This window comes from Apodemus sylvaticus, chromosome 9 (genome assembly GCF_947179515.1).
Source record: "Apodemus sylvaticus chromosome 9, mApoSyl1.1, whole genome shotgun sequence".
NCBI classification, from domain to species: Eukaryota; Metazoa; Chordata; class Mammalia; order Rodentia; family Muridae; genus Apodemus; species Apodemus sylvaticus.
The window spans coordinates 26515546-26534013 of NC_067480.1; the positions used below are offsets into that span (position 1 = coordinate 26515546).

The window sequence follows — 18468 nt, forward strand, 5'->3', positions numbered from 1 at the left end:
CTGCCACTTGACCTACTACTTGCACTCCTGGGCTTTATACTGAAAGAATAACATACTTTCACATAGCCCATAAATGTTTACAGCAGTTTTATTTGTAGCAGCCAAGAAACTTGAAGCACTCAAATGTCCTTCACCAAATGAATGATTAAACATGCTATAATATATAATACACCGACATTGTTGAAAATGACTCAGCAGTGCAGGAAACAAAAGTACGGACATGTGAAGCCACCTGGATGAATCTCAAGGATTATACAGAGCAACCTCCACCAAACATTGTAAGCTTATACAACATTCCTAAAATGGTAAAATATAAAACTGTTAATAGATTGGTGTTTACCACAGATTAACAAAGAAGTATGAAAGGAAATGCATGTTGCTATAAGAGGACAACAGTGCTGCTAAAATGCAAAGATTCTGATTAACATTGTATTTGGATGTCAATAATGAACATCTAACAAGACCAGGCAGTGGTGCAGTAGGTAACTCCTACAAAGTAGAGCGAGGCAGGGTAAGGGAACTGAAGTGGGAGACACTAACATGCTGATGCCCTCACAAGATACATTCACTAAGTGCTGTGCTAAAACTGACACGAACATACTAACAACCAATTCAGGAGGTAAACATTTTTTAAAGCAGAAATGAATCTTTACAACGTTCTCTCCTCTCATCTACTTTTAAAGCAGAAATGAATCTTTACAACGTTCTCTCCTCTCGTCTACTTTATTCAAACCTTTTAAGGGATGCATTGGTAAACTACAGTCTTTTCTTAGTCATTTCAGTAATTCTTCGTTGTTTATAGCAAGTCCACTTCAGCAAATCATTTCTGGCTCTCCAACCCCTGCTGCCAGCACCTTCCTTCTGTTGGTCTAGATGTGAAGCAGAGATGGTGAGTGATGTGCCAGCTCTCACCTGGCTGGGTTGTGGAGCTCAGTGTGCACTGAGCTCTCTGCAAACCCTGCTGCCATTCTAGCCATCACTCTACCTGTGCTTCTTTCCTAGGTTGTCTTCTTTGTATTTATAGAGCAAGTCTGTTGACTTTGTTTTCCATTATGCAGACTAACATTAAAGAAGCAAGAGGCTATGGAAGGAGCACCAACACTTGAGTATTTAAGGCACAGAGAGGCCACTGACCTTGGACCTCCCCCTGAGGGTCTTTGTAATACCACTTCTGCATTGCTTCGTGCACCAGTGGGATTGACACTCCTTTAGCTCGGTGCTCTTGCAGTTTTGATGTCAATCTTTCGTCATCTAGTGCACTGTCTTGGAGATAAGCCACCATCTTCTCAGCTTGCTAGTAAGAGAAGACAAAAGGATACTAGTAAACAAATACTCCTGAATTAATATCATAAGGCTAATAAGGATCAGTTTTTTGACTACTTGATTTATGAAAGGAACAAAACTGTTATCAACCTGATCCCATTTTATGGGAGAAAAAATTATGAATCAAAGACCCAAAGAAAACCAACTAGATTGAAATAGAAACTGGTACAGATCAAAGCCCAGTCTTGAAATAAGGTTTTAAAATATGATATTGGACCATTCTAGATTGTTTTCACAAACCTGCATGTTTGAGTAGAGATGTTAATAGAATGGAAGACTCAACTAATACAATTTCAAATAAATTATTCCACAAATCCCACTAATACATAACTAACCTTTCCTTCTGTTTCCTGTCTCTAACGATGCCACCCCAAGGAGAGGACAACTTCTGTAGAAAGCCAACTCATCATTTACATGATATTTACATATTATATTATACACAATTTTAGGGAAACACAGACATGATAAGAATGTTAACATCCTGAAGCTTTTAACCATCTTCCTGCTGTACTTGAAGTAAAAAGCACAGAAGACACAGGGATCATCCACAGCTGCTTGTGTTCACCATTTTTAGCATTCCATTAACATCCAAAAAGAAAAGAAAGGAAAACAGCTGAGGGCAATCTCAAAAAAAGCAAAACATAACCTGACATAATGACTACTGCATAGCAGAAACTTAAAAGCATGAAGTGATCTGAAAGACAATTACTCACACAAACAGTAATAACCAAACAATTTTTCCAGTCCTTAAAATCTAGTGCATGAAACTTGTGCACCACCGGGTCACTCACGAAAGGCTTGATGGGGCTGTGGGAGTGTGGTGGGCCTACCTGCTCCAAGTGTTTGAGGCCCTCTTCATCATCCGGCTCTGTGGGAACACTGCTCATACCAGGGGCTTCAACAACTGCTGTCTCAACTGGCCGTGAGGCAGGACTAGGAGTAGGAACAGGAGGTGGCAGGATGAGGAGAGGAGAGGCTGTGTCTGTAGGAAGCTGGGTGGAGGGTTGCTGGGAGTCAGGCACCGTTTCTAAAGGGAAAGTATGTAGAGTAATGAAAGTTCTTAGAAATCTGGAGACTTCTCAATGTTAACTCTACATTATTAAGTTGAGCAGTCTGCTGTGGAAGCCCAAGAGACATCAATCCTGGAGCTCCTCTCTATGGAGAAATGTAGGGTTTCTCCCTAGAATGACAGAAAAGCTTAAAAGTCCCCAGAGTGTCTTTCTTTCTACCTATGTCCCTAGAGCATCTATGCAATAGTCAGCAGCGTCAGTTAGTCTAAGTCTTTAAAGTATAGAGTAGCATTTATTTAGGGCATGGGGTGGAGAGCTGAGGGAGTTGAGACTCAGAAAGGGGGGAGAGTAAGTAGTGGAGTAGAGACTGGTCATGAGTACTTGGGGGCGGGGGTGTGGGGGGGTGTGGGGGGAGAGAGGAGAAGACCACAAGGGCAAGAGAAGATGAGAGGAAGAACCAATTCATTCTCTATAATGCCTCTAAATACTCAAAAACATTAAAATAACCGAAAGCTTCTCAAACATGTCATCTCATCAAAACATTTATGGGAAACACTGATTTTAAGTACTTATTTCAATGCTAATATAGTACATGTTTTAAGTTGAAGAGTATCAACAGTGCAGGGTATTTTTAAGACTAGAAACTGTAAACATAGTTTCTCTTGATTCCTTTTTGGTTGGTTTGGTTGGTTGGTTGACTGATTTGGTTTTTTGGAACTCACTCTATAGACCAGGTTGGCCCCAAACTCAGAGATCCACCTGTCTCTGCCTTCCAGTGCTGGGCTTAAGGTGTGAGCCACCACAACCTGACTTAAGCATATTTTTAAATTAATTTTTCTTTTTTAAATTTTATGTGCATTGGTGTTTTAACTGCATTCATGTCTGTGTGAGAGTGTTAAATCCCCTGGAACTGAAATTATGTACAGTTGTGAGCTGCCATGAGGGTGCTGGGAATTAAATCCAGGTCCTTTGGAAGAGCAACCAATGCTTAAACTACTGAGCAATCACTCTGCCCTCGCCTCAGTTCCTAGTTCTAACCTCTCAGTATGTAGGCTCCTAAACTAAGTGTGGAAAACCATGTAACTAAATCAAATTCAAGTTTCTCCTTTAAAACCTCAACTGTTGAATCCTAATGAGCCACTTCAAATGTTTGCGCCTCTTCAAGTGCTGCCTAGTTTATACACAGGTGCTGCCTGTGTCACCACCACCTGCCCATCCCACCCTATGGATAGGACCTCTCAAAGCTAAACTGTGACACCAAACTGCCAGGTGCAATGGCTTCCCCTCGCCATGCATCCTCTTGCAGGCTGCGGCTGGTCCTCCACAGCAGCCGCAGTCCTCCGCTCTCAGGCCCGAGTGCTCTCCTCCCTGCACGCTACTCTTCTTGGCTCTACTTTTGATTCTCTAGTTTCTCCCTAAACTAGAAACTGCCCAAGGTTCTCTCTTTTCACCACCCCACCAACTAGATGGTTTGTTATTGTGCTCTTTATTTTGTTTTTGAGGCAGTTTTACTCCTTAGCCCATCTTGGCCTCTAACTCTCAATCCTCCTGCCTCCACTTCCCAATTGCTCAGGTTACAGGCCTGTGCTACCACAAAAGACATAGCTTGCTGGGTTTATTATCTCCCAAGCACTAAACTACTCCCATCCAGCTAGAGTCCCCTCATAAGTTTTTCCTAGTCAACTCTCATTCTTCTTCAGGGTTCATAGTCAATGTTTAAAACTGAATCTAATCATTCCTTCTCAAATGGACTCAACTTCCACTTGTTCCCAAGTCCCTAATCTTATGAGCTACTTCAGCTACCTCTACCTCTTTTCCACCCTGATATAACTAAAATCTGTCAATTTCTGACTAAAATCTCAGCTGCCACTACTTCATTTTACATGGGCATTGCATGCCTCATTGTGTCTATTCAGAAGTTCAGCAGGTCATATGTGTCATAAGATACCATATGCAAGTTATCAAATCTAAGTTCCAACCATTTTCTACCAACCTGCTTAGCACACATAGTACCTATGTTTTATAGTGGTTGAAGGGGGCCCGAGGGGACTGCAAAATGACTTAGTGCTTTGAGGGTGCTATCTAAATAAAACTAACAGTCTAAGCTCAATTTCTGGAACCTATATGGTAGAATGGGAAGTGATTCTTGGAAGCTAGCCTCTAATTCTACTTGTAGGTACACATGTGCATGTAAACATACACGGGAGCAGGGAGAGTAGATATAAAACCTTATTTACAGCTTAACTAGGAAGGATTAAAGTTTCAGCTATGTAGAGAATCACAACACAAAAAAATAGGGCACAAATCAAGGCCGACAACATTTTCAGGATACTGAGTCCAGCAAGGGGGAGATAATGTGGCTCATTCTGAAACTGCAAAGGATCCACTTGTGAGATCCCACCAAGTCTGGCAGGCTGTGTTACCAAGGGCAGATTCTTACGGTAACTGAGTCCAACAGTTCATCAACACTGCATTACAATGTAATTTTAACTATTTTCAAGAATAATTACAGAAATAAACAACAATGGTGCTTTTAAGGAGTATGAGCCATTGAACAAGCATAGTTAACACTAGAGAAGATCTGCAAAGACTTGCTGTTTAGCAAAGATGAAGAAGGGCTTCCAGACTGTCCTAAGTGCTCCTTCTGCTCCCTTGGGACAGTGGCATTTTGGTGTGAGCTTAAATATATGATACAACAAGAAGGAAGGCAACTATCTGCTATGGGCTTCCAAACAATGATCCTAAACAAATGTGCCAAGTGCAGTCGAGACAGCTCCATCACCTGAGGAAGTAAAGTTCTTATCCCTGCTCTTGCAGATTTTAACCCTGTTCTCATGAATGTTGATCTAAAGCCATGATGCTTTCATTTGTTGGTACTGGTACCTATTACAATGATTCATTTCCTGGAAATAGTTTCATGTGGTTAGGTAAAAGCAGTCACACTAGTGACCAATTGGCCTCAGAAAATCCCACTGCAGTGTCCACTCTTACACACACATACCATCCCCTCTGCTGAGGACCTTGGCTGGGAGACTATTTTCTGACCGATTCTCTTCTTCAGCCTTTTCCGTTTGTTCAGCTTTGGGTTCATCTTTTCTCTCAAACTGTGCTGCTTCTTGAGGCTGATGATCTGAAGGGGTACCTGGTCTAGCAGATGACAATAACGTCTGGGGTACTTCCTCACAAGCTTCTGGAACATAAAGGAATCATAAATAAATTCAGGAAGGCTTTGTTTAAGGGTGTGCAAGAAGACAAAAATGGCTCTCACCAGCCCCTGCTATATCTGCTTTCTCCCCCTCTCTCCGGTTTGTCTTATCCGGTTCTTTGGCCTCTTCGTTATGGCTGCTGTCAGAGTCAGAGCGCTCCTCTCCCTCCTCCACAGGCCTAAAGTCCATTTCCTGCTCTTCAGGAATAGGTTCTTTCTGCACTTTCTGTAGCAAGGAAATAAAAGTTTATCATTGTATTTAGCTTTGGTGTGAGGTTAGTGCCTATCACAGTATTTAAAGCAGACTTCTTACTTTTAGAGAGAGGAATGCTCCAGATGAGTCAAATGTGCCCATTTCCTCTTCAGCATCCTCTAAACACCACTCCGGCAAGCTATCCCGGTCATCATCGATGCTCCCACTGCCAGAACGCACCCGGCGGTAACCCCGCTCATCATCTCGATCTCGAAAATCAAACTCAAACCTCCGGCGCCGTTCCATGTGTTCCCGCCAGCCTGTAGAACGAGGGCCATCTGGGTTGAGGAGAAAGACAGAAACCTTAGTTTATGACAGTATTGGAAAAAGAAAATCATAGAAAAAACAAAGATGGCTATGAGTTGTAATGGTCAATTTTCTGAAGATCTCAAAGTTCAGAGCACTCACTGTGACTAAGTGACAACAGTATTTATCTTCACAGTATCATGGCATGTTACAAAGTTGAGCTTTACAGGATCAATTTGGAACAAAGCACACCGAAAGGATACTTGGAATATTCAGACAATCAATGAGCACTGAATAATTACTTGTATGGCCTACTCCTAGACAAGTGCACTCCCTGGCTGTCTTTCTACACACAAGTTTATGCCTTCTCTGTATTAAAGCAGTTCCTTTCTTCCCACAAAAACATCACTCTACGAATTCTATCAGCTCCCTGGGTTAACTCATCTCAAACTTACTTTGCCTAATTACTAGTGCTAAGTTTTCACTTATAATTCTGATCAACAACAAAATTCATGAAATTACATTACTGATGGATTTTAGATGGCAAATCTCCTAACTTCTGAAAACAACAGTAGCTGTGGCAAAGCAGAGTGTTCAGTCTGCATGCTCGGCTGCCTCCCCACAGGAGTAAATTTCCTCCCCCTCCACCTTCCTCAGCTCTTCCTTCTTCCTAACATCCTCAGGGGCATTCCTAAATCCACCCCAGCATACTATTTACCGAATCTACTTTCCAACAAAAAAGGACTGCCTGCTCATTTTTAGAAATGCTCTTCTGAAAGAAGGGACATTCTTACTACATCTGTCCAATCCACATCTAAAAGAGTCATAAAATGAAAAATAGTTTTTAACTCCATGAGTTTTCTAGTTTTGACTCTCACTCTTAAAAAAAAAAATACAAGAAAGAAATGAGGCCAAAGTAAAATGCTCTTATTCCTAAGGTCAAATTTTCTAAAATTCTCAATCTAAAAAATACTGTTAAACATTAAGATGCCAAATACAAAAACATAAGATGTTCAAAAAAAGACAGACCCTCTGATATGTAAAACATTTACTACCTACTGAGAACCCAGAATTTTACACACACACTATTTAAATGTAAGCCTAGAGCCATTACTCAAAAGAAGTCTTCATGATCAAATGTTGGATTCCACTGCTATCATTTCTAAACAGTCTAAGTATGCACAGAGATAGGAATCTATCCTTCTAGGCACTCAGCTCCTGTTTCCCTCTTACTGAGTTTCCTAAGTTCATCTCCCAGAGTGGAGGCTTCCCTGTTCTCTGAGCCCTATCTCTAGCTATATCCAGCAGTGAGCCCTGCTTTAATAACACTACATCCCGTAAGCTGTCTTACCAAGAGTTAGTAAAATTTTGCTCAGGAAACTAAATGTAGCAGGTAAGGCAGACAAGCATCAGGGCTTTACCTTTGGAATAAAGTGAGGGTGTTTCATTGGATAAATATTGTATTTAAAATTTTTATTCTAATTCTAATAAAATATTTACTATAACCTAAAAGGTAGAAGTTAACCTATCACACCTAAGTAGTCAGACAAAACATGCTGGACTTAAAAGCAAAATGTCTAATTTACAACAAACAAACAAACAAAGCACCCAGCACAAATGTTTTGGTTTTTTTTTTTCCTAGATCTATTTTATCTTTATCCCCTAAAAGACCTTTTAAAAATACATGGACAGGGGGAGCAGGAATGGATTGTGAAGCTGACAGCAATGTGAGACTATAAATGAAGGAGAAAGGTTTAGAAAAGCTGAGGAAAACAGCATGTGAAGTTCTAAGCTGTGGAGAGTACAGAGGCAGAAGCCAGCACTCAAAGCTGACCTAGCTCCCTTCCCCACAGTCAACACCAACACGTGGGCCCGGAAGCACGGTCTCCTTCCAAAACCTTCACCTTGTTTGTTTTTGACTAGCTGGAATTTCTCTTCTTCAGCCCAGATTCTGTCCATTCTTCACTGAATGCTTGTTGGGAACATAAGTCTACAACCCTTCTCCTTGCAGGCAAGCTCAGCACAAAATGCTGCAATGCCTTGAGGAGTATTATGACATGCAGTTGCCTAGGATACAGACTAAAAAGAACTGCCTAGATCCTATGATATAAACAATGCCTGCTCATGACAAAAATCCTGCCTAGGATGCAGCTCTGAAGAACTGGTATAATCATAAGGTTTTATCTAAAGTTCAATTCACAATACCTCTCTCTACATGCCACTTGACAACAAAGTAAACGCTTGCTACTGTGTATTGACTAGGTTAGAGGTTTGGCTAACAATCTGACTCTAAAAAGAGGAAAATACTTACATTGATAAATAGTACTCACTATCACCCATTACCAATGCCAGCTCCTCTGGCATATAGCTAATATTATTATGCTTCATAGGGCAGACACATTTTCTGTTTGTGTGACCCCACAAATCAAGCTGCAAACACCTGAACATCATGAGGATGGAAGCAGCAAGTCAGATGACAAGGAGCTTCACAAAGCATCAGTGTCTTCAATTATTGGCATAGCTAATGCCCAAGAATGGTTTGAAACATTATGAGTCTAAAACAACTTAAGAAATTTACTAATCATTACTATTCTTGTTCTCTTTTTCTAAGGTCAAAAGGACATAAGAATAAACGTGATTATTTTTGACCTGAGTTTAAAGTTTATTCTCCAAATAAACCCTCCCTCAAAAAAAAAAAAAAAATCACATTTTTAAGTCAGGAAAAATGGAAGATTAATCCTTTCTTGTTCAAGAGAAATACCCATGAAGACAACACACATACATTTATAAGTTTATTTTTTTTTAATGCCCTCTTAAGTTTTAAAGAATGCTACAGATAAATTAAAAGATTAAGAGGTAGACAAACTGAATGAAATCTTCCCTCATGTTTGCAGATGCAGGCAGGTGCTTCCTATTAAACCGTACTATTCGCCCCAGGGAAATAGAAAAGTGATTTCAATCAACTGGATAGATGTGTTGGGGAACTGTTCTGTTGAAATGTTTTTGTAGTAATAAGACTGGGCTGTGGCAGCATACATGATTTCTTTTTTAAAAACTATTTTCTTTTTCCATTAAATCCCTAACATTTCAGCAAGCTCTCATTTTGGCTCCTTTGTGCTTTATACAATGCAACTCTTACCAGGACTGTGAGGCCGCCACCTCTCTCCATCTCTTCTTGATCCAGCTAATCGCCAACCTCCATCTTCATCTTCTCCATTTTGTTCCTCTCTAAAGATTCGCCAGTTTTCACTTTCTGACCGTATAAATTCATGCTTTCTCCCCACAGACGTTGGTCCACTTTCTTCAAAATTTGGTCTCCCTATAAACAAGATAAGAAAATATGGAAAATTAACATAAGTTCCTACCAGTGAAGACTCTGAAAATCAAGTAATACTTTAAATAAAACTCCTGCCCTATCTGTTCCTTTCAATGTTCAAAAAGTATTAATTGACTGTGTATATACAAATATTACACATTTCTTATGGCTGAATGGTCAAAGATTGGGCAATTATTTTTTAAACAAAAATAGTATGAGCAATTTTAAAAGGCACACAATGAAGAGCTAGAAAGATGGCTCACAGGTTAGAGCATTTGCTGCTCTTAGAATCCCGGTTCTGCTCCCAAACCCACAGAGCAGCTCAAAACCCTCTTCTGGGCACCATGCATGCATGTAATACACATAAAATAATAAAAGTAAATCCTTTACCCAAAAAGTCATACAATTAATATTCAGTCTTCCTTCTACATAAGAATTAAGAGACTTGGTCCCCAGAACTAAGAAGAACCATCATTAGTTTCTTATAAATCTTACAAAAACTGCCCATGGGTACACTTGATCATGTACATATAAACTACTACACACATATACCCTAAAGATGTTACATCATACTGTTTTGAACTATTGCTATTTTCAGACAATGGTGCATCTTGTCAGTCTTTCCCTATCAGTACATACCTTTTTAAAATGACATTTTTATTATATGACTACCTTAACTTATTTAACCATCTAGCGTGTATGACTCTTCAAAATTGTGTAATGTATACATTTCAATCAACCATTTATTTAAAAAAATGGAAATTCAAAAGTGAAAGCTGTGCATTGTAAAGGTTGCATTTACTCAGCAATATAGCACTATGACAAATTGAATTTGGGACAGAATTCAAAGCTATGTTGTCTAAAACTGTCTTAAGAGCTATATAACTGGTTTGAAAAATCGTAGGCAAAGTAAACTAAACTGGTGCTTTAAAAGAAGATAATTCTCAATTATGCAAAAATTATTTTATACTGTAGGTGCTAACATATAACTCCTAACATCTTAGCAAATCTCACTATTAGTTAAAAATTAAGAGCACTGATACTCTTACAATTACATGTTCTCTTGGTGACGAGTAATTTCAATTATACCATAGTAAAAGTTTTAAGGAAAAAAAGAATATGAGGAAATCCTTATTTCTAGCTATATTACATTTTATACATACTAAGATTTAAAATACTGTTTGTCCACCCAGTTTTTAGAATGTTAGACGGTATCATTCTAACTAAGTAATAAAATGCCTTAGGACCAGCGTGGCTAGATGGCTCAGTGGATAAAAGCATTTCTTATCAAACCTGACAACCTGAGCTTGACTCCGGAAACCGAAATGGTGGAAAAGCAGAGAACTGATTTCCACAAATTGTCATTTGACTTCCATGCACATGCACCCTACTACAAACACACATACACAGACATACATTGGGGGGGGGGGGGGGCTGAGAAAGACAGACAGACTTGAAATGTAATTTTAAAAAACTCTTAGAAAAGATATCTGCTAGGAAAATCACTAATTTCTTTTTGCTGTGGTCAACAGCTTCCAGGAGCTCCCCCGTCCCCTCCCCCAAATCCCTAGCTGCTATTCATGAAATACTGTTCCGTTAAAGGTGAGCTGAACTTACTACTAAAAAATAGAATATACCTGAAATAATAATCCGTTATGTTCTGAATCTAAAGTTATTTTTGGTTGTTTTGTGTTTTTGGAGATAGGTTCTCACTATGTAATCCTGGGTAGTCTGGAAGTCACCATGTAGACCAGGCTAACCAGTGGCTGCCTTTTTGAGTACAGAGATTAAAGCTATGTATTACTATGCCTAGATAGGAATCTACAATTTAAAAGGCCTCTGTCATCAAGCATCTTGGAATCCTTCTCTGAAGGAAGCCAGTTACCAAATGGTACCTACGGTGAAGGTCACATTACACAGCCTTGAGGCTCTTCATTTCCACAAACTTAAGATTGAAAGTGGTTCTAATTCCAAAAGAACTTTAAAATGACCAAAGAGTAGGCAGACAATTCTACTGCTATTCCATGAGACACTAGAGCCCAAGCCATGCAGCCAATAAATGAAGTTACTTCTTGCCTACAGAAGCAGAGAAATAAACATCAGTCATTCATTCAGAGCATGGGAGCACAAAAATGTCCATCATCCCAGCTTTCAGGAGGTAGTGGAAGGTGGATCAGGAGTTCACTTAGGAGTCTGAAACCAGGCAGGGTGGTGGTGGCGCATGCCTGTGATCCCAGCACTTGGGAGGCAGGAGCAGGTGGATTTCTGAGTTCCAAGCCAGACTGATCTACAGAGTGAGTTCCAGGACAGCCAGGGCTATACAGAGAAACCCTGTCTCAAACAAAACAAAACAAAACAAAACAAAACAAAACAAAACAAAAGTCTGAAACCAGCCTGGGATAAGACCTTAATTCACAAGTCATTCAGCTATTGGGGGTGGGGGGTGGGGGCATCTTATTACACAAAGACACAGAATATAACTTATTTAATCTTCCAATCTGAGAACATTGAGGCTTAATCACATAACATTATTAAACAGCATAGCAGAACTCAAATGTTAATCTCCTGATCACTCAACACACGCTTTCCTTGCATTGTAAGAGCTCCCAGGTTCTCCTGCTTAGATTAAGAGGGGTCAATACTATTTACAAAGCACTATGTTTGCTACTGGGCTTCATGAAAAGTCTAGCTACCCTTACAAAAGAAAACAAGAAGAAAAAAAAACTTAATGTATCAAATGTGAAAACAATGAGTGATAAATGAACCACATCACACATGCTATAGGGCTGTGAGAACAGTGCTAACTGCAAATGGTGAATAGAGCCACTCATTTACAGCACCCGCTTTTCTACAGGAGCCTTTGAGTAGTGAGCATGTAAGAGAAAGCAATACCACTAATGGGAAATGCAGAACTCATCACACACCAATTCTAAGTCTTCCTAACAGAATTTAATGGTATCTCTTCGTCATCTGACTGTCTTATTCAAACCTTCCGTACAAATTAACATGCTGCTTCTTCCATAAACAAACACAATTAGGCACACAGGATTACAAAGACAGGCTTCAACATAACATCTGCCCTCTAGGCCACAGACCAGAGATACACATGGAAATAAAGGACCTGATACAGTATAGTTGATACAATGCACTGATATACTTCACCTGATCGTCTTAATAACCACAGGAGATTAAGTTAAACCTCACCATCTCTATTGTTCCTGTGTGGAAAGGGATACCTGTGGGGTGGCTTCCCAAGATCACATAGCTGAGTCATGAATCAGAAACAGAACTTGGGCCTGCAGCCTCCTAGCCCATCTCTCCTGCATTCCTCTCAGTGGTTTGCTCACAGCTAAGCCCACTGGAAGCAGCCAGAAAGTCTAGTAAAACTGCAGTCGGAAGAGGGAGCTCTCGGACACAAGCCTGCCAAGTTCCAGAGGACCGCAGCTGGTACAGTTTACAGGCTGCTGGCCAGCAGCTATAGGCAGAACTAAGCTTATTTCAATAGTTCCTGAGAAATAATTTTAAAATGTATATTAAGAAAGAAAGTGGTTCTAGAAACTAATTTAAGAAGAAAATATGGCTTCAAACAAATACCAAAATTATATTTATAATTGCTACTAAACAAAACAAAACAAAAACCTGACACTAAATGAAGAACTGCACTAACAGAATCCTTTCTAATCTAATTACAGTAGGCATCTTGTCGAATTAAAGCCGTAAGCAGTGGAAATATCAAAGAGGTTCACTTGTTTTAAAATAATTATAGACTCGTGTTTCATTTTTCTGTTTGTTTTTAGTTTTCAGAACAGGGTTTCTCTGTGTATTTCAGGCTGTCCTAGAACTTAAGAGATTCACCTGCCTCTGCCTTTAGAATGCTGGGATTAAAGGCCACCATGAACCACCATGCCTGGTACATTTGTGTATTCCTGATGAACCTTAGATGACAAACATCAAAGTTATTCACAGGCAGTTTAAAAGATTCTATCTCATGTTCTTTTCATGCCTAATAACTGTAGTGTTCTCTGATGGCCAGGGCCACAATGAGGGCCACCCACATGGGCCCTTCTCAGAATTCAAACTCAGATCCTCTCTGTAATGTATCAGCACTATGACAGTTAGGTAAAGGAGAACTCTGGCTAACTTCTTTTTAAAACACAAGGTGATTTTTTATACACAAGGTGATTTAAAAGTGAATCTAAATCTAATGAATGAAAACAGTACAGTTCCTGGCCAGAGAGACTGGGAGGACTACAGCAGGTCAGAATTTTCTTTGAAAAAATATCTCAAGCAATAGGAATATGGCCCCACCCCTAAGCCCTCATGCTTGCTGTCTGCTGGTACACACCTAGAATATCTGGGGAAGGCAGTCACCAAGGAGGTTTAAACACACCAACCTGGAAAGAGAGACTAGGCAAGGCAGCTATTCCCAAGCTACAGCCAAGGGTGAGCTCAGGGATGAAAGTCCCTAGACTGGAAGCATGCTGTGACCAAGGATGCTTCGTTTTTCAGGGCAAGCAGTCTAAGCTTAATGGCATCTATGATCTTCAAAAGGTTAAAAGGAAAAAAAAAAAAAAGGAAAAGAAACCAATTAAAAGTTTTTTGGCATTTTCAGCTCAATATAGCAAATAGGACAGTTTATCAGGAAACTGTATTATCTATAGAATATTTTACATTCTTAAATCATAGTTACTTAAGGCATATAAAGCTGTTAAAATACATTTGTAGCATACTATGCACAAGTAGTATCCCCCAACTTGTTTCTAGCATAATATATTAAGATAGGAGTATTCTACAAATGAAATGAAAACAGTGCTGGCTTCTGCCTAGTCTGACTGGGTGGACTTCCTAAGGAGAAGGAGCGGTAAAAGGGCACCTGTGTGCGTGTTTGACTCACAGCCAAAAAGTGTGTTTATGGAAAACTTCAGATGGAGCTCAGAGGCACTCAGCCAACAAAATCTACAGCTGTGAAACTTGGAGCTTACAAGGACCCAATCTACAAAAGCAAAAGTGGAATTATGGGACAGACTTTGAAGCTTGTTTATGTGCAAATTTTTGTAACAAGTAACTTTATATTTCTCTATTAAATAGTGAAAGGGAATCCCATCCAAGTGTGGCGACTTACTTCCCCTTGCTCTCAATAGTTACTTGTAAAGACAATTCCCGAGTGGTGGAAATAGCAGTTGAAAGTCTACCCTTAGGAGTCTGAACTTCTGCAGCCTAACCTCTGCTCAGCGGTGAGCAGTCATGAAAACACAGCCGCTCTGGCTGGACAACAACTAAGGAAGTTGCAGCCTGAAAGACTGTCTCTGAAAAAGTACTTCAAGCAATGGGCACATGTCCTTGTCCCCACAGCCCTTGTGCTCAGTGAACAGACAACACACCCAGAAGCTGCCCGTCAACTTATAACACTAACTGGAAAGAGTCTAGGTATCTTTAACACAGTTAGGAATACTGGCAGCCAGTCAGGCAGACTTGATGGGAGAGTAGGCAAGACACTACAACACCAACAAATCCTTTGTCATTTTAAAGAAAACTGTAGTGTATTTCTAGATTGAATACTGAATTACTTGAGCTAAAATAGTAATCAATTCCTTTAGGGACATAGATTAGGTCTAATAAAGACTAATTTACTTGTATATGGCACCTGGCATGATCGTTACAATTTTTAATAAAAAGCAAATCACCAATGGAACAGTAGCATTCATGTTCATATATATAAGAGATGCTTTAGATCCAACTCCAACTACCTTACAATGACATACCTACTGTGTGTTTCAGGATGACGGTGGTGTATCTTCTGTGCCATTTTCAATGTCACCTCAGCCAAGCTGATAGAACAAACTTACAATAATTTACATGCTCAAATGACTGTCATAGGATGCTGACTGGGCTCCAGAGTCAAAGTATAACATCCACAGTCAGCCATCAGTGATCATCACTGTCCATGACAGGTCTTCAAGTTGGAAGCATCCCAGATTTAGAAATACGACACATAAGCCATTGTGTGGGTGCATGTTTGGGTATGTGTAGGGTAAACGTAACAGTATTATTAACACTCTTATCAATTTTGTGTCAAAACAGTCTGAAAAAGACTGGTCTATAAGCTCAGTACTAGGGAGGCTAATGCAGGGGGATTTACGTACAGTAAACTATACAGTCAAAATGCCCTTTTTTAAGGTGGTGGCAGTGGTGGGGAGGTGTCCTAAGTTGAATGACAAGCTTTTGTTTTACCTACTAGCCATGACAATGGAAGATATACTAATGTGCTGTTTTCTGGGAAAGAATATCTCACTACTTGCTCTAGTATGTTAGTTATTTCAGTTAGGTGTTTTCCTCAATCAGCTAGCTAGAAAATGATACAAATCCCTACTTGCACATGCAGGGAGTAAGTCTTATTACATTCAAATCTCACCTTGATTACTCTCCCTGGTTCTGAAGGTCAAAGTTACCAGCACTCTGTCTAAACTTGTATTGAAATGTCTGGCATTAATAAAAACAAAGAAGGAATTAATGTATTTTTAACTTGTGAAGGAAAGGAGAGGAATCTACAGTCGGCTTTCCCTTCCTAAGCAGCATTAGATTGGTCTACATTCATAACTTTCCCAGCAGGCCTTCCCAAGCTCTTACTTCAAACAAACAGTGTCTTTGTTTTTCAGATCCTCTTATGTGTAACATTTGATCAAAGTTTTAAAGTTGGCAGCTAAGAGAGGAGAAGAAAATACTGCTCACCAAGCATTACACAAGGCCATACTTTTCAGCTCAAGTAGAGGCTGCTACAAGCTGGACTGCTGACATCTTCCAGGTAAATACAATTTCAGCACTGGGCTACAGATCATGTACCCTGAATACTGTTTTATTCTACTTCATCACATATACCAAGACAAGACCCCTAAGGATCACTAAAGCAAGCCTTAAGAAAATGCTTTACTTCTTTCACCAGGATTCACCTTAAAGAGAAGCGCACGGCATCAAGCAATCATAGTCCTAGTCAAGCCTACTACACAGCTTTAAAATCAAACAAAGACCAAAGTTCTTCCTTTGCAATTAAGAAGGGGGGAGGTACTGTTTCAAGTAACTAAATGACCTATACCTACTATCGTAGCCATACTGATGAAGTGGAATCTGATAAGAAAACCAGAAAAATCAACTCATCAATTATGCCTAAACATCCTTATCCAACTAAATCCCCCCTCAAGAAATGGTGGAAAAAAGATTAGTGAAAGAGATATCTCACACTTTAACACGCAATATAAGGAGAGAGGGCTGAAAGGAAATCTTGCAGGGAATTTTATCCCTTTGAACTTTCAAATAAACTCTTAAATAAGATTATGCAAACTTACTAAAAACCGGTCCTGATTAGAGGGAAAAAATGCACCCCTTCTCCACGTCAGTTCTAGAGGCTTTCTCCAGAGTTGTTAAGGTTTGTGTTGGGTAAAGAAAGACCTCCTAACAAACCAGCATTCTTTTCCACATGATCAGAGCTAATTGGCCCCCCTGCAGGCTAAGTGACCAATCACATCAGCTTCAGCTGAAACCAGCCCTCACGGACATTATAAACACAGGAATGTAAGCTGCAAAGCCAGTCCAAGACGAGAACCTACAACAGACACTGCAGGTTAAAACCACCTGAGAAGACAGGAGTCTGCTAGCTTCCTTAAGACCTTTGGTAGGCTGACCGCACAAAAGAACTGGTGAGTACTTAAGTAACCTTCATTCTTATGCTTTCCTTTAGGGGAACAAGCAAGGAAGCTGACAGCAGATAAGAGCAAAGCTAGACTGCTTACAATAGAGCTTTGAACAGACATTACCTAGGTAGTCAGAGCTAAGGTTTGTTCTTTTCCTTAAATTTTAGAATTGGCAAACCGCCATGCTGAAAGAATTAGTGAAAGGTTAGCTCTCAGTTGTTTTAGTAAATCCATATTAATTCTTTGTTATAATGTATAAATGAGTAGGAAAAGATCCTAGATAAAAATCCAGTGGCTTTAAAAAAGAAATGTGTGTGTGTGTGTGTGGGGGGGGTATTGTTGTTGTTTGGATAGAATTAGAAAAACTTCAAAGTAAGCATATGGAAATAAATGCCAAAGGAGTAAAGTACTATTATTTTAATTTTCTTACTCTTCAAAAAGATGTGTATCCTAATTTAAAATTTCTTTTTAAAGCAGGGAATTACTACTAAAAGATTCTGTATATAAGAAAATAAAATATGAACTACTCTCTGAGCTTACATAATGGGGTTAATACTCATATTGTTTGCTCTAATTATAGAGGCCAGGAAAGGTGCTTATGAGACTTTCAACACAGCCTTTAAAATGTTTGCATAAGGCATGAACAAACACTGTATTCATTTAGCATTTCTAAGTGCAGCCTCTATCTTAACTGTAGGAACAGGAATTACAGCACTCCTCTAGAAGCACAGCAACAGAAAACTAACTTTAAGTGTTACCACCTAATGAACAGAGCAACATTGTTATTTTGATGATTAATGAAGCGATCAAACTACCATTTTTAAAATAAGTACCTTTCCCATCAAACAATTTATAAATTTATAAATATTTTACAGACCCACATAAATACACACATAAATCTTCTACTTGTCTATTCTACTTCTTGCTATGACCAGTTCATGAAAATCACACAAAAATCTAAATCTAGATAAATGCACTCCAAATGCACTCATAGTTATATAGTACAAACCTGTAACCCTAGGACTTAGGAGATACAAGCAGCAACATCAGTTCAAAGACATCTGGTTATAAATACTGAGTTTCAGATCCACCTGGACTGTATAAGACCAGTCTCAGAAAGAGAGGGGGTAGAAGAAAGGGAGGAGATAATTTTGCATTTGTGTGCTTATGATAATGTAAAAATTATTTGAAAATTTGTCTGCCCTTTCTTTAGACACTTACATTTGAAGAGGAAGGGGAAGAAATTCTTTAAACATCAGGCAACAGCAATAAAAAATTTTAAGGCCAGATAGGCAGACATAAAATCACACAGAAGCCATCCTGTAGTAAACAGTTGAGAAACTAGTCATAAACTTCTAAAGTGGCAGGTAGACTTTAATCTCCCTTTTAATCACATCTTTGTTTTAATTTTAATTTAATCTCCCTTTTAA

The 18468-nt window shown here is 39.4% G+C and overlaps 1 protein-coding gene across 4 annotated transcripts in view; it reads right to left on the reverse strand.

The window, feature by feature from the left end:
• The window catches only part of Gigyf2 (GRB10 interacting GYF protein 2), a 122592-nt gene that overhangs the window by 35668 nt on the left and 68456 nt on the right, over positions 1 to 18468 (reverse strand). For 3 of the 4 annotated variants that reach the window (XM_052192302.1, XM_052192299.1, XM_052192300.1), the window contains 6 exons: positions 9177 to 9356; positions 5852 to 6069; positions 5602 to 5764; positions 5335 to 5523; positions 2154 to 2350; positions 1135 to 1294 (listed from right to left, as the gene is read on the reverse strand). In XM_052192302.1, the coding sequence (XP_052048262.1) occupies positions 1135 to 1294; positions 2154 to 2350; positions 5335 to 5523; positions 5602 to 5764; positions 5852 to 6069; positions 9177 to 9356 (1107 nt within the window). The remainder of the gene's footprint in view (positions 1 to 1134; positions 1295 to 2153; positions 2351 to 5334; positions 5524 to 5601; positions 5765 to 5851; positions 6070 to 9176; positions 9357 to 18468) is intronic. The other variant, XM_052192301.1, reaches the window with a different exon arrangement.